Here is a 23,493-nt window from a genome sequence, read left to right on the forward strand (position 1 = left end):
ATAAACCAGATCTGTTGGGGTTCTGAACATCTGTTCTGTAATTAGAATAGCTCTTCCCCTTGAAAATTTAATAAATGTGGGTTTCATCCCAGTCATAAGGCAGGTAATGATAAGTATTCCATACATAACCTGTATCTTACATGTATCTCTCTGCTTTTAAAGGAGTATGTAGTTTTCGGATGGGAGCTTTTGGTTTTCTTGAAGGAGACCTTGAGATGGGTTCACCTGACCACAAATCTTGGGGACACCAGCAAGTTTATAACTGAAGGATCTTAAAAATGAACCCCAAGTTTTTCCTCTTTAAATGTGTTCTTACGGTGATTCTAGTTAGTGAATCATCAAGCATCCAAGATAAACCTTCTGAGTCAGTGTCAGAGCCAAGCCATCCATTCTGGAGGTTCATTAACCATCAAGTGCCCAACGCCCACTGGAACACTTTGGCAACCAGTAAGGACATTATTCTAACACAGAAAACCAGGGGGAAAAAAAAAAAAAACCTGCAGGAGCTGTGCTTTACATAGAAATGCCTCAGTCAGTCAAGAGCCTTGGCTACCTCTTCCTTTCACAGGTCCAGGGCTAAAGAGCCACCCCCATCCTCCTGTAGAAGATCTAGGGATAAAGATAAGTATCTGCCTGAGTAATTCACCAGAATGGTTATTAATGACTTCTCTACACTCAAGTGTTACAACCCACATTTTATTTTTACTTGTTAAAAAATCTGCCTGCAATGCTGGAGATTTGGGTTCGATCTGTGGATTGGGAAGATCCCCTGGAGAAGGAAATGGCCATCCACTCCGATATCCTTGCCTGGCAGGCTACAGTCCATGAGGTCACAAGAGTCGGACACAACCTGAGCGACCAACACTACTCTGAAAGAGAGCTCAATGCTATCTTTTCAAATATCTCTCTCCTTCCAGCATTCCCATTGTTCCCTTTTTTCTCTCACATAGCCCATGTCTTCCCAGACTTCTACCACAAGGGCTCAGCGTGTACTCTGAACCCTGAACTCCAACCTCCGCCCCTGGCTGGGCTAGTTACCTGCAGATCCTGCTACCTGACCTGAACCATCACGACCTCCATGGAGCTTGGGGCAAATCCGTCAGTCTCGCAGTAGCTCAGTTTCTTCACTCTTCCAGCAGAGTGAGGTCAACCGCCCTGAAAATACAATGATTCCCCTGACTCATCTCACTGTTCTGCAGTCCTGACCTCGGTCACAAAGTTCATTCCCACGCGGGGCGCCAACAGTGGGGCAGTCACTTGGGGGCATCATCACGGCTTTTTCTCCAGAAAAGTAAAGTCAGAGCGGGGAAAGGAAGTGACTTCCTCTGGAATAATCCAGATCTGCTTACTCTTGACCCCTACTGTCTCCATGTGCCCCAGAAAGGACAGGGTGTGAGGGCTGCTGTCAGATGACAGAAGAAAACCTTCAGGGCTGGTCTGCCCAGATTTCTTCTAGAACAAGCCTGGGGGCCTTAGATAAGAGGCATTTAAAGAGACCCTTTCCTCCTCCTCCTTCCGAAGTTTAAAACCTTGCTTCCTTTTCAGCTGTTGGTCTGGGGGAGGATTTATTTACTGTTGCTCTTGGCCAGTTGCTAGGTTGCTGGGTCCGGTAGTGCTTCGTGTGTGGGGGTGGTGGCGGGACCTATTTGGTTTGTTTTATAAATACCAACTTTTGTTTCATATGCCTGGCTTTTTCTTTTATCATCTGATAGCATCCCTCACCCCCTATCCTTTCTGGGGTAAGTATATGCTTTTATCTTGACAGTGAAAAGGGCTCTACAGCCAAAGGGTACATACTATGCTTAGAAAAACTATCTGCTGTATGTCGTTTATTGTAGAAGTGGCTCAGACCATAAGTCCCATAAGGACTAAAGACAGTGATTCGGGACTCTATGTCTAGCGTGCCTTTTCAACTGGTTAAAGGAACAAGTAGGTTATTTATTCACAGAACACATATCTAGTAGAAAGTCAGACATTCTTTGCTACACTTTGCAAGGATGCTGTACACATCACCTTAGAGCTGTAAAAAGTTAGAGGTGCACAATAAAGACATTATCAGTTTCCTTGTGAGCAATGGTTTTAATCACAAAGAGGACAGCACTGTTGATTCAGGACTCACACAAGGTAAATCTAATAATGAAACCTGGGAAACAAGTAAGCATCTTTATTTTACTTTTTAATGAGCAACTTTGAAAAGGCAATTGTTCTGTCAAAAAAAGCAAAGTTGACTTGAATTTATGTAGTATTCCTAACCAAATCCAGAAAAAATTCAGCAAAGTAACTAGCTAACTGGCCAAATTCTCTTCCAAAATATCGGCACCAGGAAAGACAAAGGATCTCTTCCAAAATGTCGGCACCAGGAAAGACAAAGGATCCGGTTCAGTTCAGTTCAGTCACTCAGTCGTGTCCGACTCTGCGACTCCATGAACTGGAGCACGCCAGGCCTCCCTGTCCATCACCAACTCCTGGAGTTCACTCAGACTCACATCCATCGAGTCAGTGATGCCGTCCAAAATCCTCTGTCGTCCCCTTCTCCTCCTGCCCCCAATCCCTCCGAGACTGTAAATAAATACAGGGTGCAATCCCGGATTAAACCTTGAATTGGGGAGAAGTGGTAAGGAGGATGCTTTAAAGGACATTTTGGGATGATCAGAGAAATCTGGAGATGGACTTACATAAGAGTATTACATAAACGTTATGATACCTGTTTTGTTAACTGTACTGTCATCATGAAAGAGAATGTCTCAGTCTTTAAGAACTATTGATACATGCTGAAATATTTAGGGGGGGGAAGTATGATGCCTGCAACTTTCACACAGTTCAAAAAAATATGTAATAAAGAAAATGGCAAGAAAATCACATTTAGGTCACACCTAAATGTTAATAAAAGGTGAGCGGAAGTGAAGCTGCATTCGTGTCATTTTTCTGTAAATGTGCACTTTCAAATAAAACATTAAAAATGTTTTTAAAACGTGAGAAATGGAAGACTAAACTTGGGTTACTTAGTTTAAAAAGGACTTTATTCGAGCAAGTCTGTGTTGTGCTGTGCTTAGTCACTCAGTCACGTCTGACTCTTTGCAACCCCATGAACTGTAGCCCACCAGGCTCCTCTGTCTTTGGGATTCTCCAAGCAAGGTGGGTTGCCATGCCTTCCTCTAGGGGTCTTCCCAACCCAGGGATCGAACCATGTCTTCCAGGCTGCAGGCGGATTCTTCACTGTCTGAGCCACCAGGGAAGCCTATTTGTGCAAGTCTCTATCACATAAAGCATAGTGAGATTTGTCATGTTTTAGGTAACAATTATGGATAGCAAACCTTGCTTAACAGCTTGGTATATGGAAGAAAGACCACGGGTTTGAGATTTACAATCTCTGGGTAAAGCATATACTAAATGAACCATCTTGGATTCTCATTTCTTCAAGTATTAAGAAGGAAGCTTCCTCTCCCCTCACAGGATTGTGAAAGAAGAACGTGAAAGTTGCTTAGTCATGTACGACCCTGTGGACTATACAGTCTACGGAATTCTCCAGACCAGAATACTGGAGTGGGTAGCCCTTCCCTTCTCCAGGGGATCTTCCCAACCCAGGGATCAAACCCGCCTGCACTGCAGGCGGATTCTTTTACCAGCTGAGCCACAAAGGAAGCCCAAGAATACTGGAGTGGGTAGCCTATCCCTCCTCTAGCGGATCTTCACAATCCAGGAATTGAACTGGGGTCTCCTGCACTGCAGGCGGATTACACAAGGTTGTAATGAGAATCAAATGATATTCTGTGTGCAAATGTGCATTTTACACCTGGAGGCAGTATACAAATATGAACTCTTGTTTTTAAGGAGCTGTCATCCAGAAAGGTTATGGGAGATGCAGCTGAGTGCTACGCCAGCTGGTGAAGCAGTCACAGAAAACCAGAGGCCGAAAGATCCACTTGTGAAATCGCGTCACACGTCGTTCATGAAGGTTCACAACAGCAGGTTTTTGGAAAGACTTCCTTTTCTCCCCAAAAGTGAATCATCCATGAAAGAAAACAGCAGAAACTTTTAATCCCACTGTCCTCGGACGAATGAGAGTCGGATCTCCTTTAAAACATTCTTCCATTCAAGGATGTTCCATTTACATCAAAACACGGGATCTTAAAAAAAACTGTTTCTCCTCAAATGGGGAATCCAAAACAATATGCTTCAACTGCCTAAGAATGCAGTCTGCCTGGGGCCCAGCGCTCTGCCTCACGATAAATCCACTGTCCCTGAGAGGCCAGACCTGACTGTGAGCCAGAGGCTGGGGTTCAGAGGACACTCAGAGGTGGGCTTCAGCTGTGAGAGAAGGCAGGCCTGTGGGAGTCACCCAAGGGTCTGTGAAACCCTTCCAGGTCAGGTTTTTCCCTGTCTCCTCCCTGAGTCTCCAGTTTCCTCCAGGAGAGGACACACCCCGCCCCCTCTCCGCCCAAGCCCAGCCCTGGCTGCAGAGCTCTGCACTTGTTGCCTTGGGCTGGAACACTGGGCCCAGATCCACACACAGCTGGCTCGTACCGGTCACTCAGGTCTAAGCCTAAATGGCCAGTCCACTCTGCCCCCTAGCTAGAGGTACTCCCAAACCCCTTCCCCGAGCACCCCTAAAAGAGGCCCTACTCAGACACAGCCACATTACATCCTCTTGTTTTAGCAGGTATCATCTATAGCCTCTGTTAGTTTTCAACTTCTCAGATTCAATGATGGCAAGACAAGAAAATTTCTAACTGACCTCTCGGCCTCTGCGCGCTCCTTCTACATTATCCCGCACACTACTGAGTCTCCCAAACTACCACTGTATTAGCTTTCTGCTGCTGTTACAACAAACTACCACAAACTCAGAGGCTAAAACAGCACAGGTTTTACTATCTTATACTTCTTAAGGTCAGAGGCCTGAACGGCATTCACTGGGCTAAAACAAGGATGTCCGTGTTCCTTCTGAAGGTCCTAAAGGAAAGCTGTCCGCCTGCTTTTCCCAGCTTCGAGAGGCTGCAGTCCTTGGCTCATGGACCGTTCCTCGTTCAAAGCCAGCAGCATGGTATCTACAAATCTCTGCCTCCCTCTCTCACTTAGGAACCTCCGTGATTCACTGGGCTATCCAGATAATTAAAGGATAAACTCTGGTTTCAAGATCTTTAACTTACTGCAATCTGTGAAGCCCCGTTTGCCACATGAGATAAACACTCGCAGGTTCTGGGAATCAAGACGTGGACACACGTGAACCATTATTCTGCCTGCCACAACTATGCAGTCGTATCAGCCCATAACTAAACTCATTCAACAGCCAAAAGCAGACAAAAACTACCAGGAGAAAACCTGCACAGACACAAAAATACTAGCAAACCAGATCTAGCAACACACAAAAAGGATTATACACCATGACCAAATGAGATTAACCCCAGGAAAGAAAGGCTGGTTTAATGATTAAAAATCAATCAACATAATACAATCATGGAATGAAAGAAAAAACCCACACAATACATCTCAACAGACAGAAGAAAATATTCAACAACAAAATTCAGCAGTTTCCATGATAAAAATACTCAAATTAGGAATAGAAGAGAACCTCCTCAACCTGATGAAGTCTCGTATGAAAACTCACAGCTAACGTCATACTAATGTTAACAGTGAAAGACTGGATGCCTTCACTTTAAGATTAGAAACAAGAGAGGATGTCTCCTCTCACTATTTTATTCAACTCTGCATTGAATTGAAGGTTCTCCTCAGGGCAATTAGGCAAGAAAAAGAAACAAAATAAAAAGACCGGAAAGACAAAAACTATGTCTATTTTCAACAGGGCTTCCCAGGTGGAGCTAGTGGTAAAAACCCCCCTGCCAATGCAGGAGACATAAGAGACGCAGGTTCGATCTCTGGGTTGGGAAGATCCCCCGGAGGAGCACATGGCAACCCACTCCAGTATTCCTGCCTGAAGAATCCCATAGACAGAGGAGACTGGCAGGCTATGCTCCACAGGGTTGCAAAGCTGGACACAACTGAAGCGCGACTTAGCGCACACAGCACATTTGCAGCTGACATGATCCTGGATATAGAAAATCCTGAAGGATCCACTTAGAAAAGTACTAGCTAATAAACAAGTTCAGCAAGACTGTATATTAAAAGATCAATGCACAAAAATCAACTACATTTCTACACCAGCAATGAGCAATCTAAAAATGAATTTAAGAAAACAGTATCATTTACAATAGCATCAAAAAGGATATAATACTTAGGAATAAATTCTACAAAAATTAAAGACATGTACACTGGAAACTATCAATCACTGTTGAAAGAAACTTAACCAATGAAGGATGACATAAATGAAAGGAACAGAATTGAGTAGTAATTCCTTACATTTAATAACCAACTGATTCTCAACAAAAGTGACCAAGAAAAATCAATGGGGGAAAAATAAAGTTGGGCACCTCCACAAAAATCTGCTGTTCACAGCAGCATTCACCTAAAAGTAGAAATAGCCTAAATGCCCATCAACTGAGGATTGGATAAATAACACATAATGTGTCCATATAATGGATTATTATCTGTCAATAAAAAGGAACAAAGTACTTATACTCACTCTGATATACACCTTATATATAAGCTGTTAAGTGAAAGAGACCAGTCACAAAAGGCCAGATACTGCATGACTCTATTTATATGAAATTTCCAGAACAGGTAAAACCATAAGGACAGGAAGTAGAAAGCAGATGCCCAGGGCTGAGGGAGGGGGAACTGGTGAGCGGCTGCAAAGGGATGTGGGGTTTCTGTTTAGGCTGCTGAAAAGCGCCCTGAAGATGACACAACCGTGAATACACTAAAACCGTGGAACTGTACACTTTAAACGGGTGGATTTTACAGTGTGTGAACTTTATCTCAGTTGTTTTCTTACGTCCAAGGTATTCAATTCATGTGCAAACCCACTGGTGAACATAATAAATGGTCTCCAAGTGGCCTGGAAGGAATTTAAGAATGCAAGATATCGCCTATGAACACGTGTTTTGCTTTGTATGAAGAGCAATCATATGACTGCTCTATGTTAGGAAAGTATATGACTTTTACTAACACAGCATGGTTAAAAAAATAAACACAAAACAGGAACAGCCAGTTTGAACATCATTAAAATCCCCTCAGTGGTCATGAAATAAACTGCGCACACTTTAGTGTGCTTCCACAGCTGAGCATCACCCACCTCTTTAGATCTGCCTCGCATCCCCATGAACACAAACCCAGCGGGGCCAGACTCTGCCTGCTCACTGCACACCACGCTCACTGCCACCCAACCCTCTACCTTCTGGTCTGTGTCCTCAACAAACTCTGAGCAATTTTCAGCCAATGAACGATCCTTAACCTTCATGATTAAGGATCTGCCTGAAGTCCTGCGCCATCAAAAACACTTTTATCACCTCTCCAGACCACGCGAACAGCAAACCCCCTGGCCCCTCACAAGCCGAGCTACACCTCTAAGACAGCTGCTCACCAACCAGGCACTTTTCATCACCTCGATTCGGCTAACTCACTCTTAAAACAGTTTTTTTTTTTTTTAAACAAACAAAAACACCTAGAATTTACTTTTTTCAGCCTCAATTCATTCATTTATACATTTCATCTTATAACCTCCTCACTTTCTAAGGAGATGATGGCTTTCACCCAGGTTCTTAAAAGAAAATAGCCCTTTTGCCAGTGACAGAGCGCCCCCTAGTCGTGGCACAGAGTAACAGCAACGGCAGGAGGAAGCTCGACACACTGCTTCTACAGAAACGAACTGTAGGTTAAAAGAAGTTGTAGAGTCATTTTGCAGGGCAATGCGACTGCTTTATACATGCATCATATCTACCCGATCAGTCTACCACACAAGGCTTACAGGTGTGACTTGTTCTCCACTCAGTATCATGTATTATTCATCATTTAATATTCACTAAATCAAATTCAATTTCTGATGTGCATTATGTCAATATATTCATATGTAGATGGTTCAACATTCCTTTGATAATCACAGGAGAACATTTTTGAGTTTATTATAAAAATTCAACAGCAGAAGTAAGGATAAAATGAAATCTGGTGATTTACTCACATATAATGGAGCTTGCTGTGGATTAAGTTTCATGACCCAGGACACTGGAACAGAAAAGAGAGAAATAGATGAGAATAAAATTAAAAGTTATCATCAAAAATTTAAAACCCACTGGAAAAGTCCTAGATGTCAAGCAAGGTCACATGAGCAAAATCAGGAGTCTGGGGTTACAGATACCCAGCTTTCCTCAGAGGTTTGGAAACAGAAGTTCAAGGACTGCAGCATGCCTTGTGGCCCAGATTCCATCTTTACAAGTGGGGAGAAAGAAGTTCTGATTGAAAAACAAAGACAAAAGTCTTTGCAGTCATAGGAGATGTTTCAACAACCAACCAACAGGATTTTAAAAGCAGTTACCAAAAAAAGAACAGTGTGTGTGCAAGTTACCCTTTTATATAATCTCCCAAACTCATAAGATGCTTCCCCCAGTTACCACTAGGGCACTCAGGGCGGAGGGGAGACCACGAGACAGCCCTCTTCCTCTCAGAGGAGGGGCTACAGGTGGCCTCCGTCCACTAGAAGCTGTTGGTCTCCTGAAAATCAGTGGCTGGATTCCCTGTCATTACCCCTCTAAATGAATTCTCACAAAAATCTTAGGAAGAACTTTAGAGAAGACTTACAGCATTATATAATACATTTGTGAATACTGAGAAGCTCACTTTGGTGATTTGACCAGGATTTCATCTAAGCTAAAGTCATCGTAGTCCAGAATTACTTCAGACAGACAAATCTTTTGTTAAATAAACCAATCTCAGAATAAGCTAATCCCATCTTCATAAGAATCAGAGAAGAAGACCCAAGTAATTTCATTCTAATAGATTTTGAGTGTCTTGCTCATAATAGGGGACTGATCAATTACGATCTAGCAGTATTTAAAAAAAAAAAAAAGTACAGGAACAGCATTCAAGGTGCAAAAAGAAAAAGATAAAATCCCATACTTGGCAAGATGCCAGACCAGATCACAAAAACCTAATAATCAAAATGCCAACAGTGTAAATTAGAAATCAAAGACCAAATTTTAGAATAAAAAGCAACGCCTGAGCAACCGCACATAGCTCAAATAACAGAATCCTCTCAGTATTAAAACTTTTTTACAAATCGGCCAATTTAGTCAGGTTGTGAGTCTAAGAATCAAAGGCTCACCCCAAAAACAGTTAACACACACCTCTAGGGAAAAAGATAAATCATAACCAGATTCCCACGCACAATCATCTCCAACCAGTAGCAGGCCATGGGTTTCATTAACTCTGCTGCAAGACGTGCCCACAGCCAGGTGGCCCCACAGGGACTGACCACCTCCCCTGCCTGCCCCATTCGCCCTCTAGTCCACACCCCCACCCCACCAACACACACACACACAATAACAGACCCGCCAAACCCACACACGCATGAACACACACACAATGAGAGACCCGCCCAACACACACACACACACACACGAACACACACACAATAAGAGACCTGCCCAACACACACACGCACACACTAACAGACCCGCCAAACACACACACAATGAGACCCTCCCAACACACACACACACACACACACACAGACCCTCCAAACACACACACGAGGCTTGTTTGTCCTCTAGTCTACATCTCCACCCGTCCAACACACACACACAATAACAGATGCGTCCAACACACACACACACACACACACACGGCTTAGGGCACTCTTTCCTTCCTGCCAGGCTTCATTTAATGATTCTGTACCCTTTGGTGCTAAAATCACCTACAAAAATCCACACTGAAAACCAAACTTGAGAAATGGAGCAATAGTGAACTCTTTTAGAAAACCTTTTTCTTTTTTTTTTTTTTTTAGGAAACCTTTGTTTTTCTAACCAACAGATTCAAAAAGCAAGCATGGATGATTAAAAAAAAAAAACAGGAGAAAAGGAAGACTGAAGACAGAGTACTTTCTCAACGCGTTAAATACCCATTTAACTTAAAATTAAGCACCATGCTCACTAGTCTTTTAATCAGCTCTCTAGGTCCTGTTCAGACTTGCCTGGGACAAAAGACTGAAAGAATCTGTAAATGCACGAACCAAATCCATTTGCTTTAACTGACTTATGAAGTATTGCTGACCATCCCAACAGAAGAAACATCAGTGGAAACCAAAACAAGAAGTAACACCTTGTAACCAGACCTGTAAGGTTTGGAGAAATCTATGGAGACAGACTAGTGACCTACCAGCCTTCCGATGTTTCTTGATTTGCCAGAAGACCCAGAATGACTGCTGTGTACAAGGAACCCAAACAAACTTCTCTGACGCGCCCACTGCACCTGGGCGAAAGGTCTCATGATGCCCTCTGAACTATCTGGAATCGTGGACTCGCCTAAACTTATTTCAAAGCCAGAACCCATACAAGTTGTTCTGATATGAGGATTAAAGAGGGCTGACAAACTGTCTGTCCACCCACACTGGTCAAAGGGACAGTTCATTGTTATGCTGGCAACACAGGCTGCTGGAAGAATAAATCTGTCAGAAGTCATCAAGGTAACGACCCTAGAAGCATCCGATTGCTAAATTCAGACTGCCTTTATGCTTCTTCAATGCTGACAAACCAGGGGAAAGCAAGGACTAACATTTATAGAGCTTTATAGCCAATATCAATAACTTCAGATATGCAGATGACACCACTCTTATGGCAGAAAGTGAAGAGGAACTAAAAAGCCTCTTGATCAAAGTCAAAGAGGAGAGTGAAAAAGTTGGCTTAAAGCTCAACATTCAGAAAACGAAGACCATGGCATCTGGTCCCATCACTTCATGGGAAATAGATGGGGAAACAGTGTCAGACTTTATTTTTGGGGGCTCCAAAGTCACTGCAGATGGTGACTTCAGCCATGAAATTAAAAGATGCTTACTCCTTGGAAGGAAAGTTATGACCAACCTAGATACCACATTCAAAAGCAGAGACATTACTTTGCCAACAAAGGTCCGTCTAGTCAAGGCTATGGTTTTTCCAGTGGTCATGTATGGATGTGAGAGTTGGGCTGTGAAGAGGCTGAGCGCCGAAGAATTGATGCTTTTGAACTGTGGTGCTGGAGAAGACTCTTGAGAGTCCCTTGGACTGCAAGGAGATCCAAGCAGTCCATCCTAAAGGAGACCAGTCCTGGGTGTTCATTGGAAGGACTGATGCCGAGGCTGAAACTCCAGTACTTTGGCCACCTCATGCAAAGAGTTGACTCATTGGAAAAGACCCTGATGCTGGGAGGGATTAGGGGCAGGAGGAGAAGGGGACGACAGAGGATGAGATGGCTGGATGGCATCAACGACTCAATGCACATGAGTTTGGGTGAACTCTGAGAGTTGGTGATGGACAGGGAGGCCTGGCATGCTGTGATTCACAGGGTCGCAAAGAGTTGGACAGGACTGAGCAACTGAACCGAACTGAAAACCAGTATCATTTTTTTTTTTAATGTGGACCACTTTTAAAGTTTTTATTGAAATTGTTACCATTTTTCTTCTGTTTCATGTTTTGGTTTTTTGGCCACGAGCATGTGGGATTTAAGCTCCCCGACCAAAGATCGAACCCACAACACCCCTGCGATGGAAGGCGAAGTCTTAACCTCTGGACCGCCAGAGAAGTCCCTCCAACACCAATTTTAATCCCCTTTTAAAAAACACTATTTTCCCCATTTTTTTCCCATCTCACTGGTTGGGGAGGGGGGTGTTTCCTTTCAATGATTGAATTATTTAATATCACCATAAGAGGTGGATGAACCTAGAATTCAAGCCCAGTCTGATGTCACCAACCGACCTACCCTGCCTGCCTCTAGCCCTCATTCTACAGACAGCACAGACTCTCCTCGACTTCATTAATTCAACCATCATTGGGCATCTACAGTGTGCTGGGCACCCTGCTCAAGGCATTGAGAGTACAAACAGAGCTTATCTGAGGACCAACAGAGAGAAAGCACTAGTGAGAGCCACGGGAAAGCATCAGTGAAGAGGGGACAGGCAATGAGCAGGATACAGTTTTAAATACGGGGCTGAGGGAAGGCCTCCTGGGGTGAGTTTTACCCCCACAGCGAGAGAGATTAAGAAAGCAAGTAATACAAATTAATAGATGAAAAGACCCTCAAACTGGTCCTAAAACCGAGAACTCAAGAGTTCTGATGCTAAACCATCAAACACTCGCTATATACAGTGCATCAACTTATTTCACACATTTAAACAGACTTAATTTACTTGAGAACTGTGTTCTAAAAAAGGAGACTACGTAGTACAGGAAGGCAATCTTCTCAGTCAGAGCAAACGCACTTGAAAACCAACCTATACCCCAAGCCCAGTTTGGAGACCACTGGAGTCTTTGCTTTGTCAACAGACTTTTTATCAAGAGGAAAATTAAAAGCACCATGTCTATCCAATCATTTGATCAAGGAATTTTAAGAGAAAATCCTAAAATGTTTTCTGTCTCGGATATCAAACTAGTGAATGACTTCACAAGCACAACACGTGACTGACACTGTGGGGCCAGTAAAGGCTGCACGCCATTTGAAAGAGACCATGAAGAAAAGGAACTATCAAAATGCAAAGATTTAAATGACACGGTGTTAGGTATGTCTACCAACTCTGCCACTCCATAGTAACCTGTTACAGTTCTGGGGAAGTCATAAACTCGGGTGTGTATGAAATAATAGTAATAACAAGCGCAGTAAGACTATTTATTCTTCTCACATTTTGAGTTTTATTTCAAAATGCTCCAAGAAAAACCGAACACTTTGCTGCTGTATAAATGGAACATGTTCACTTTATGTCAAAACAGGCTCCCCCAGTTTTAATGCAGCTGTGTCAATCATGCAAATCTACACACCCTGCCACAACACCCAGATGCAAGAAGTCTCAGGGTGGACATCGAGGCTGCGTCCATGCCCCCTCATTGTGTGCGTGCTCTGTCGTGCCCAACTCTTTGCGACCCTATGGGCTGCAGCCTCCCAGGCTCCTCTGTCCATGGGATTCTCCAGCCAAGAGTACAGGAGTGGGGTTGCTGTGCCCTCCTCCAGGGGACCTTCCCAACCCAGGGATCGAACCCAGGTCTCCTACACTGCCGGCAAGTAGTTTTATTCCTAGTTTCTTACGGAATCTCCACACTGTTCTCCATAATGGCTGTTATCAATTGACATTCCCACCAACAACGCAAAAGGGTTCCCTTTTCTCCAAACCTTCTCCAGCATTTATTATTTGTAGATTTTTTGGTGAGGGGCTTTCTGACTGGTGTGAGGTGATACCTCATTGTAATTTCGATTTGCATTTCTCTAATAATGAGCAGCCTTGAACTGCAAGGAGATCCAACCAGTCAATCCTAAAGGAAATCAGTCCTGAATATTCATTGGAAGGGTTGATGCTGAAGCTGAAACTCCAATACTTTGGCCACCTGATGCGAAGAACTGATTCACTGGAAAAGACCCCAATGCTGGGAAAGATTAAAGTTGGGAGGAGAAGGGGACAACAGAGGTTGAGATGGTTGGATGGCATCACTGACGCGATGGACGTGAGTTTGGGTAGGCTCCAGAAGTTAGAGATGGACAGGGAAGCCTGGCGTGCTGCAGTCCATGGGGTCGCAAAGAGTCGGACACAACTGAGCGACTGAACTGAATAATGAGCAACCTTGAGCATCTTTTCATGTATTATTGGCCATCTATTTGGAGAAATATCTGTTTAGGTCTTCTGCCCATTTGTTGACTGGGCTATTAGTTTTTCTGCTGTTGATCTGCATAAGCTGCTTATATATTCCGGAGATTAACCCTTTGTCAATTGTTTCATTTGCAATTGTTTTCTCCCATTTTGACGGTGGAGCTCAAATCAGGTGCTCTGTGACTACCTAGAGGGGTGTGAGGGAGGTTCAAGAGGGCGGGGACATATGTCTACCTATGGCTGATTCATGCAGCAGAAATCAACACAATAAAAAGCAATTATCCTCCTATTAAAAATATAAAAGACAGCAAGAAGAAAAAAAAGTCTCAGGGTGCTGCTGATTAGAGAAGCAAAGACTGCTGCAACGATCCCTTCCTGTACTTTAACATACACTAGTATCAGCCTTTTCCTCACAGGATGCAAAGCACAGCCCATCATCAGAATATACCAGCACTGGGCGTGCAGCGCTGACCAAGTTTACCAAAAGTTCTGGAATGTTTTGCACCTCGCTCTACCTGAAAAATGACAGTGCAGAAACTCAGTCACTACACAGGATCACAATAAGCCTGTTTGACTAGTTTACGGGACGGACAGGACAGAAAGCACTTCCAACAAGCAATGTGCCTGAGCAAACAAATGCAAAATCTTACCAGGTAAACCCCCCCGCTCCGAAGAAAAAATACATACCTAAATAAAAATTGGAATCCTTAATAAGCGTCAGCAAACATTTCTGTAAAAAGTCAAACAGTAAATATTTTAAGCTCTGCAGGCACAGGGTTTCTGCTGCCATATGTATGACTGGGTGTGGCCATGTTCCAATAAAACTTTATTTACTAAAAGAGGCAGAAGTCTAGGTTCAGCCAGTGGATCACAGAATGCCAACTCCTGGTCAAAAGCTAAAAAAAAAACCAACTCAATAATCCAAAGAAACATTATGTCCTCATTCAACAGTTTTATATGTCTCAAAGATATTTTCCATCTTAAAAAAAAAAAAAAGCATGTCTCAATACAGGAAAGGCATAAGTCCCCTGTTACAACAGACCTAGAAAGGAGTAAAAAGACCTGTTTTTTCCCCTCAATGTCAAACTGAATAATCTACCAGCTTTACTAGAGGTCCCTAGAGCTGATAAAAAGCAAAGCAATTAAAACAAGAACGTCTGCACCCATACGTCTGTAAACATAAACCAAACTCACTATCCTTCGGTCACAGTTACACTTTACACTAAAGAAGCCTTTAACAGGTGCTCCTGTTAAAGCCAAATGTTCAAGGAGGGGCAGCGGGCAAGTCACAGGTGCCCCCAACACCACAGCAGGTAATTATACTGAAAACTCTCTTTTCCTAAGGACCAGCTGTCCACGCCTAACAAACTCGGCCTGGTTTTTGCCATTCACAACAGGGAAGCATCTAAATCCACAAAAAAGATGTGCAAACTGCCCCCTAAACACAACCACCCCAGTCTCATTAAGGCAAGGACAGCTGTTTGGGATGCAGCCAGGCATAGATAGAGTATTTCTACCTGCAGGGTATTTCCATGGAAAAGTGTGCTTCAGATGAATTTCCATGGCCAGGGACCTGGCTACGACTGGGCTAGAATAAATCCTTCAAAACCCACAAACATCTGGGTGGGGGTTAACATGGAAATGACAACGCATACTCTGGATTCTTGCAGAACGGTCAGCATTCAGGTCTTCCTCAAGGGAAACAACAAGATTCAAAAGACTTTCTCCCTCATTCCTAAGGAGTCTGGGCTGCTGGCTATAAACACATCATGCACTGGCTGAGGGCGGGAGCCAGGAATTCTGAACAACAGAAAAGGAAGCACAGTAAAGGGGTAGATAGGCTTTTCCTGGTGAGGATGTCAAGTTCTACCAAAAAAAAAAAAAATACTACACATACCAAGTATATTTTATGAATAAGGAACTGAGGAAACTTTATGGAAGTCTCGTATATGTCCAAGCTCTTCTGTTTAAAGATTCACTCACTGATTAACTGAGCAGTGAGCTTTAAGCAGTGATGCTCAAACCTCAGGGCACATGATCATCTGTTGGCACGTTCTCAGATAATGCCAATTCTTGCCCAGCGCCTCCCTGCCTACTTCCACCATCAGAGTCCAAATCAAAAAACCTAACCTTGTGATGTTTTCCTTTGAAATCACAGCCCACACTTTTGGAAACAGTGTTGAGACTCAGATCAGGTGTCTGGTTGTCACGGCACAGTGAGCCTTGCTCTATCCCACCCTCTCATGACACGGTGCTTACTACACACCAAGATAAAAGCAAAGCACTAGTCAGAAGAGGGGTGGGAGGGGAAGGGGGTGCCTCGGAGAGGCTGTCAGGACACAGAGTCTAACAGAGGGCAATACTCAACAGGAAAACAAAAGGATACAGCAAACTGAGACAAAAACCCAACAGCCGCACTCATTTGATTTACTCTTTATCAGTGCTGCATTACCCAGTAGGCAGAATGACCCAGAATTTATGGCAAACACACACACACAATCAAAGTAATTATCGTGGAATAAAACAAATCAGAACTTTGTCACAACAGTTTGTCAATTAATTAAAATAAAGAAATTTAATTTAATTTTAAAACTCTGATTTTCTCACATTCATCTTAGAACTTGCTCTAAAATTCATATGTCTAAAATTCACCATAGTCTTTAGTGACTGGGGCCTCATTTTCTATATATATGTTTATAACATCTGCCTGGCAGGTAAAGACTTAATAATGGTAGATAATCTCATATTACTGAGCCCTTAAAACAGTCCACGGACAGCTAGATGCTGAGCTTTAGGGACAAATACAGCTTTGCTACCATTCACTTGCTAAGTCATGTCCAACTCTGACTCCATGGACTGCAGCACGTCAGGCTCCTCTGTCCTCCACTATCTCCCAAGGTTAGCTCAAATTCATGTCCACTGAGTTAGTGATGCTATCTAACCATCTCATCCTCTGCCACCCTCTTCTCCTTTTGCTTTCAATCCTTCCCAGGATCAGGGTCTTTTCCAATGAGTTGGCTCTTCGCATCAGGTGGCCAAAGTATTTGAGCTTCAGCATCAGTCCTTTCAATGAATAAAGTGAAAGTGAAAGTTGCTCAGTCATGTCCGACCCTTTGCAACTCCTATGGGCTATACAGTCCATGGAATTCTCCAGGTCAGAATACTGGAATAGGCCGCCTTTCATTTCTCCAGGAGATCTTCCCAACCCAGGGATATAACCCAGGTCTCCCGCAATGCAGGTGGATCCTTTACCAACTGAGTCACAAGGGAAGCCCAAGAATACTGGAGTGGGTAGCCTATCCCTTCTGCAGCGATCTTTCTGATCCAGAAATCGAACTGGGGTCTCCTGCATCGCAGGCAAATTCTTTACCAACTGAGCTATCAGGCAGGGCTAATTTCTTTTAGGATTGACTGGTTTGATCTCTTTGCTGTCCAAGGGAGTCTCAAGAGTCTTCTCCAGCACAATTCAAAAGCATCAATTCTTCAGTACTCAGCCTTCTTTATGGTCCAACTGTCATATCCATGCATGGCTACTGGAAAAAAACATAGCTTTGACTATATGGACTTTGGTCAGCAAAGCAATGTCTCTACTTTTTAATACACTGTCTAGGTTTGACATAGCTTTCCTACCAAGGAGCAAGTATCATTTAATTTCATGGCTGCAGTCACTGTCCACAGTGATTTTGGAGCCCAAGAAAATAAAGTCTGTCACTGTTTCCATTGTTTCCCCATCTATTTGCCATGAAATGATGGGACCAGATGCCATGATCTTCGTTTTCTGAATGCCGAGTTTTAAGCCAGCCTTTTCACTATCCTCTTTCACCTTCATCAAGAGGCTCTTTAGTTCCTCTTCACTTTCTGCCACTAGACTGATATCATCTGTATATCTGAGGTTGTTAATATCTCTCCCAGCAATCTTGATTCCAGTTTGTGATTCACCTAGCTAGGCATTTCACATGATGTACTCTGCATAGAAGTTAAATAAGCAGGGTGACAATATACAGCCTAATTGTACTCTTTCCTAATTGTGAGCCAGTCCATTGTAGCTTCTTGTTCTGCATTCAGGATGTTCAGGTAGACAGGTAAGGTGGTCTGGTACTCTCATCTCTTTAAGAATTTTCCACAGTTTGTTGTGATCCACACAGTCAAAGACTTTAACATAATCAATGAGGCAGATGTTTTTCTGGAACTCCCTTGCTTTCTCCATGATCCAACAATGTTGGCAATTTGATCTCTAGTTCCTCTGCCTCTTCAAAACCGAGCTTGTGTATCTGGAAGTTCTCAGTTCACATACTTCTGAAATCTAGCTTGAAGGATTCTGAACATAACCTTGCTAGCATGTGACATGAGCACAACGGTATGGTACCTTGAACATTCTTTGGTATTGCCCTTCTTTGAGATTGGAATGAAAAGTGACCTTTTCTAGTCCTGTGGCCACTGCTGAGTTTTCCAAATTTGTTGGCATACTGCGTGCAGCACTTCAACAGCATCATCTTTTAGGGTTTTAAATAACTCAGCTGGAATTACTGAGTAGCCTACTGGACACCTTCCAACCTGGGCTCACCTTCCAGTATCATATTTTTTTATAGTCCATGGGGCAAGAATATTGGGGTGACTGGCCAATAATACCTGCTCCAGTGGACCGTGTTTTGTCAGAACTCTTCACTAGGAGCCGTCTGTCTTGGGTGGCCCTGCACAGCATGACTCAAATCTTCACTGAGTTGCACAAGCCCCTTCGCCACGACAAGGCTGCAATCCATGATAGGGAAATAACACATGGCCCCTACCAGTATCACAAGTGACACACACACTTAAATACTTAATTTACAGTACATTATGATTAGTGCAATAAAAACTTTACAAGGATCAGGAAGGAGCTATAAACCCTCTAGAAGGTGGAGCCCAGACATAGCTTATTGTAGAAGGCCAATGCTGCTGCTGCTGCTGCTGCTAAGTCGCTTCAGTCAATGCTAGGGAAGGTTTAACTAAGTAGACACAGCAGGAGATGTGTAACACAGAAAGGAAAGAAAACAAGAACAGAATAGCCAAAGACAAGACAGCGCAGTTAGTTCTTTACAACTATGCAGAAGAATGAGAAGAGCAAGCAGGAGGTGAGGGAAGAAGTCAGGAGAGACACTTGTGTAAATTCACATGCCTCCAAGTTGCCGAGAAGGAAGACAGAAGAAAATACACAAACCACTGTGACACAGTGCTAGCCCAAAGAAATGACGGCCGTACGATGACACGGCATCAACAAATCTCTGCTTTTTTATTACTATCATTTTCTTGGTTTTGCTTTGTCTTCTGTTTTTTTTAAGCTCAGCTCAAATGTCTGATCATTCACAACTCAGGTTCAAAGACTCATAAAAAGTACCACTGGAAGGTAATCTCCTGTAGCCTAAATTCAAACCCTGAGAGTCCACGTATCTGCTGTGGGTTACAACCAGGAAGGCCAGGCTAGAACCCCACAGTGGCTTCCCCGAGGTGCAGCAGGCAAAGACCGGCTTTCCAATCAATGTCCAGGGGCCCTGGGATCCTCACCCCAAAACCGAGCCAAACCCTGTGAGCCATGAACTCTATAATTAGAAGGGGTCCCAGAGCAGCCCTCATCACCTCCTTCCCCAGGCAGGAATCACCGCCAGTCTGCCTGTCTCTGCTTGTAGACCTGAGCGCCAGGCCTTATCACCTTGAGAAAATCTCTCCATGCTCCATGTGCGGCTCTTACTCAACCTTCCTAAAATGCTGCTTTCACTCTGCAGCTTCCTCTCTGCCTACACAGTGGTAAGCCCTCTCTTACCTCCTAGAAGGTTCTCTGGGGGCACCAGCCTCTTCTCTTTAGGAAGTTCCAGGCAACGGTGCTAAGATCTGCAGGCCTCATAAAAAGGAGCACTGCGTGCATGCTCAGTTGTGTCCGACTTTTTGTGACCTCATGGACTGTAGCCCCTCAGGCTCCTCTGTCCACGGGATTTTCCAGGCAAGAACACTGGAGTGGGCTGCCATTCCCTTCTCCAGGGGATCTTCCCGATCCAGGGATCTCCCAAGTCTCCTGCATTGGCAGGCAGATTCTTTATCACTGAGCTACCAAGAAAGGGAGAGAAAAGCCTAAAAACAGGAAGTGATCACAGTTTGGGGAGTACATTTAACCCATGTTTGTTCTTCTAAAGGGGGAGCCCTGAACCCGAGGGATCAGGCCCAGATGCCACATCCGCACACACACGCGGGCCACTTGGGACGGGCAGCTGCCAAATGGGAGGTTAATAAGCTCGGCACATTTCCTCTGCAAAAAATTCAGCATCATATTTATTTTCCCCCGTCTTTCTATAAGCCACTTGGATGAATAATAAAGATATTAAAGGAACAGATGGCTGAAAAGTGCCCATCTAGATTGGGAAGACAACCTTCTAGCATTTAAGGATTCTTTAGCAGCCCCTACTAGAATACTGTATACTTTTGTCCACCTGATGCGAACAGGTAACTCAATGGAAAAGACCCTGATGCTGGGAAAGAGTGAAGGCAGGAGAAGGGGGCGACAGAGGATGTGATGGTTGGATGGCATCACCGATTTAATGGACATGAACTTGGGCAAACTCCACGAGATGGTGAGGGACAGGGGAGCCTGGCATGCTGCAGTCCATGGGGTCACGAAGAGTTGGACCTGACATGGCGACTGAACAACAAAAACAACTAAAATACTGCAGGAATAAAAATGAGAAAGGCAATACAATTCAGAGGAGGACACAGAGTTGGATTTGAGCTGTACAGCTCTTACACTTCTGGCTGCACTGCCTCCAACAAGCTATTTAACTGCCAAGCTTTAGTCTCATGTGTAAAATGGGGAAACCTAAGAATAAAAGACGCATATGAAATGTTTATCGATACTAAGCAATGAGAAAATACTCAATAAATTACGTTCCTATCGTTACTGCCTGGCACGAGTTACGTCTTTAGTCTTCTCAGCATTAATCTCACATCACGTTCAAGGAGCACTTCTCTTGGGCCATCCTAATTGCCGTGCTGACCCTGAATTCTAAATGAAGGGTACTGATGAGAGAAATGGGAACCCCAAAAGACACCTCACTCTATTAAATATGCCCTTCATCCCCGGTGACCTCGAGAGGTCATCCAGGCTCCCCCAGAGACGCACCCTGACTTCTCCAAATACTGTTCGGTGCACTATCTGTACCGCCTTATTGAGCGCTGCTCTCCCCCCACAGCAGCCCTGCAGCTCCTACACCCCCTCTGCATGCTCCACCCTCGGCCCAGTGCTCACTCTTCTGGCTCAAGATAATGCCCTCCGCCCTGCTGATTACTGCTGATAGGCTAATCCACACAGTCAGCAGTAAGTCACACACTGGTATTCTCCCCCTTTATTCCATGCCTGCCTTTTCCCCTCGGCTTGTTTATGCTGGCCTGCCACACAGCAGAGTCCTCTGGAGCACTCCTCCTCCATACCACCACGGCTCCTGACAGCATCTGGCACGGTACTGAGCACCCAGTAAATACTAAAGAGACGCCTGACTGACATGACCATCACAGACAGACGAATGAGCTTCCCCATACCATTTGATGGCCAAGGGTCCACAGCATGTAAGAACAAAAATCAATCTTCCCCCAAATATCTGAAAGTCCCAGAAGGCTTACCTAGTAGCTCATTATGAAATCCAGCCTGGTTCAACTGGCTCAGTTGGCCGGAGAGGTAACAGACACCAGAGAAGGGGGGAGTGAGCATCAGCTAACTAAATAAGAACCTTAAAGCCAAGGGGAGGGCAGAAGGCAGCGCTCCACGGTGATTGGTACCTTCGGGAAGAGGAACACTCACACATGTTATTTCAATGCTCCCTTGGTGTTTAACACAGGCCTGTGGTTTCCTGCAAAAATGGTTTCTGCTGCTTTGCAGAGACCTACACGGAGGAGAGAGCTCCGAAGGGCTATTCCACAGGTGAGAATCCAGCCACCAGCTGCATCCTGTTACCCAAAGGAAACGGAACTGTGAGCTGCCAGGACGCCCAGATAGAGGAGAGCAAGACCGTAAATTCAGGAGTGCTGACAATCTTATCACTATGGTAATAAGAATAAACTTTAAATTTAGAAAACTTCGCACACACACACAGCTGGGTTTTATGTAAATTAACCTCAGCAGGGGTTAAAAGAGACATCCTGTAAAGAGACTGCCAAGTTCAGGCCTTTCTACTTCCTTCATCCTCCCCAACCTGTATCATCCAAAAAGCAAGCAATCCAATGGGCCAAACCAGTTATAAACTACTTGGAAAGACTAAATCCAGGCCAGCGGGCGCGCACACAAATGCAGACATTACTAAGCTGGAGGACCTCACCTGGACAAATCCCAAGGCCTGGAGTGGCTACTTGGTTAGAAATCATTTCACAGTGACCCGCAGACCGCCTTCTTGGTCACGGTGCGTGACAAAAGAACTATCGGATCATTCCCACAAGGGGCAGGCAGAAGAGTGTATCAGAAGCAGATGCTAAGGATGTCAACGATAGCTTTTAAATTGTTCAAATGGCTCTCATACGGTGAGGATAAATAACTGCCTTCAATATTATGATTCTCCAGTAGTAGGTCTTCAAATAATGGTATTTGAGAATAATGGTATTTGAAAACACACCGTTTGTTTGTTTAACCATCGCAAAATGGGAGGGAAGGTTTCTGAACAATAAAGACCTCGAGTAAAAGAAATTTGTGTATTACATAATTACATGAAAATTTTATAGAGTCAAAGAAACTCCAATACTTTTCAGCAGCCCACTAGTGGGTTTCGGAGAAGGCAATGGCACCCCACTCCAGTACTTTTGCCCAAAGTCCCATGGATGGAGGGGCCTGGTGGGCTGCAGTCCATGGTGTCGCCAAGAGTCGGACACAACTGAGCGACTTCACTTTCACTTTTCACTTTCATGCATTGGAGAAGGAAAGGGCAACCCACTCCACTGTTCTTGCCTGGAGAATCCCAGGGACGGGGGAGCCTGGTGGGCTGCCGTGTATGGGGTCACTCAGAGTCGGGCACGACTGAAGTGACTTAGCAGCAGTAGCAGCAGTGGGTTTAAAAAAAAAAAAATCACTCTATTAACTTAAGTGAAGACTTTCATTTTTAAAGGAGAATTTCTATTCATAAAATATCCCTTGGGGAGTCATTTTGTTTTTATATCATACAATGAGCAGAGAGTAATTTTTTTTTAATTACTGATAAACTTAGTTTAGGAAGAAACAACTAGGGCCAGTCAACTAAAAGCACATGAAAATTATCACCCCTCCTTCTAACAATCTGGAAGCCACATGGAACCGTAACATACTGTAGAACCTGTGATAACTTGATCAGCAGTTTCAGCAGAGAATTCAGCTACTTGAAGACCAACACGTACCCACGTTCTGACAATCCCGGCCCTGTCACTCTATGGGAAGGTCTCTCTCAGTGATCTCTCCCCAAGTCACACTCAAGGTGAGTGTAACACTGCACTCTCGGGGTCCACAATAGAGGAGGAAGTGCCTATGCATTTTGAAAATGGTGCTTTAAAAGAATTGTGTCTAATTCTGTTCGGATGTTAATAAAGCCAACTCACTTTCAATTTGGACACACAGCGTCACAAAACAAACACAGGTGTTTGACAACTAAGGTAAAGAATTGGTAAGAGGAGATCTCGGCTGAACTGAAAATCAGTGACAACGTGCTCTGCAAATTCTCCTCACTTGATCAGTTCACTGAAAACGGTTTAATGCTAATGATTTCAAATGTTAATTGCCCGGCTAAATTTAGGTGATATTACACTTG

At 44.0% G+C, this 23,493-nt stretch overlaps 1 protein-coding gene across 32 annotated transcripts in view; it reads right to left on the reverse strand.

Annotated features, from left to right (window-relative positions):
- The window catches only part of AKAP13 (A-kinase anchoring protein 13), a 322,778-nt gene that overhangs the window by 224,527 nt on the left and 74,758 nt on the right, over positions 1-23,493 (reverse strand). For 4 of the 32 annotated variants that reach the window (XM_086364738.1, XM_086364734.1, XM_086364730.1 and 1 more), the window contains exon 2: positions 8,072-8,115. The exons of 27 other annotated variants lie outside the window; for them this stretch is intronic. In XM_086364738.1, the coding sequence (XP_086220864.1) occupies positions 8,072-8,115 (44 nt within the window). Of the gene's footprint in view, positions 1-8,071; positions 8,116-21,352; positions 21,417-23,493 lie in introns of those variants that run through there. One more of the 32 variants, XM_086364742.1, reaches the window with a different exon arrangement.

This window comes from Bos grunniens, chromosome 21, assembly GCF_055505025.1.
Source record: "Bos grunniens cultivar Pamir isolate PY7600 chromosome 21, Bosgru_T2T1.0, whole genome shotgun sequence".
NCBI lineage: Eukaryota > Metazoa > Chordata > Mammalia > Artiodactyla > Bovidae > Bos > Bos grunniens.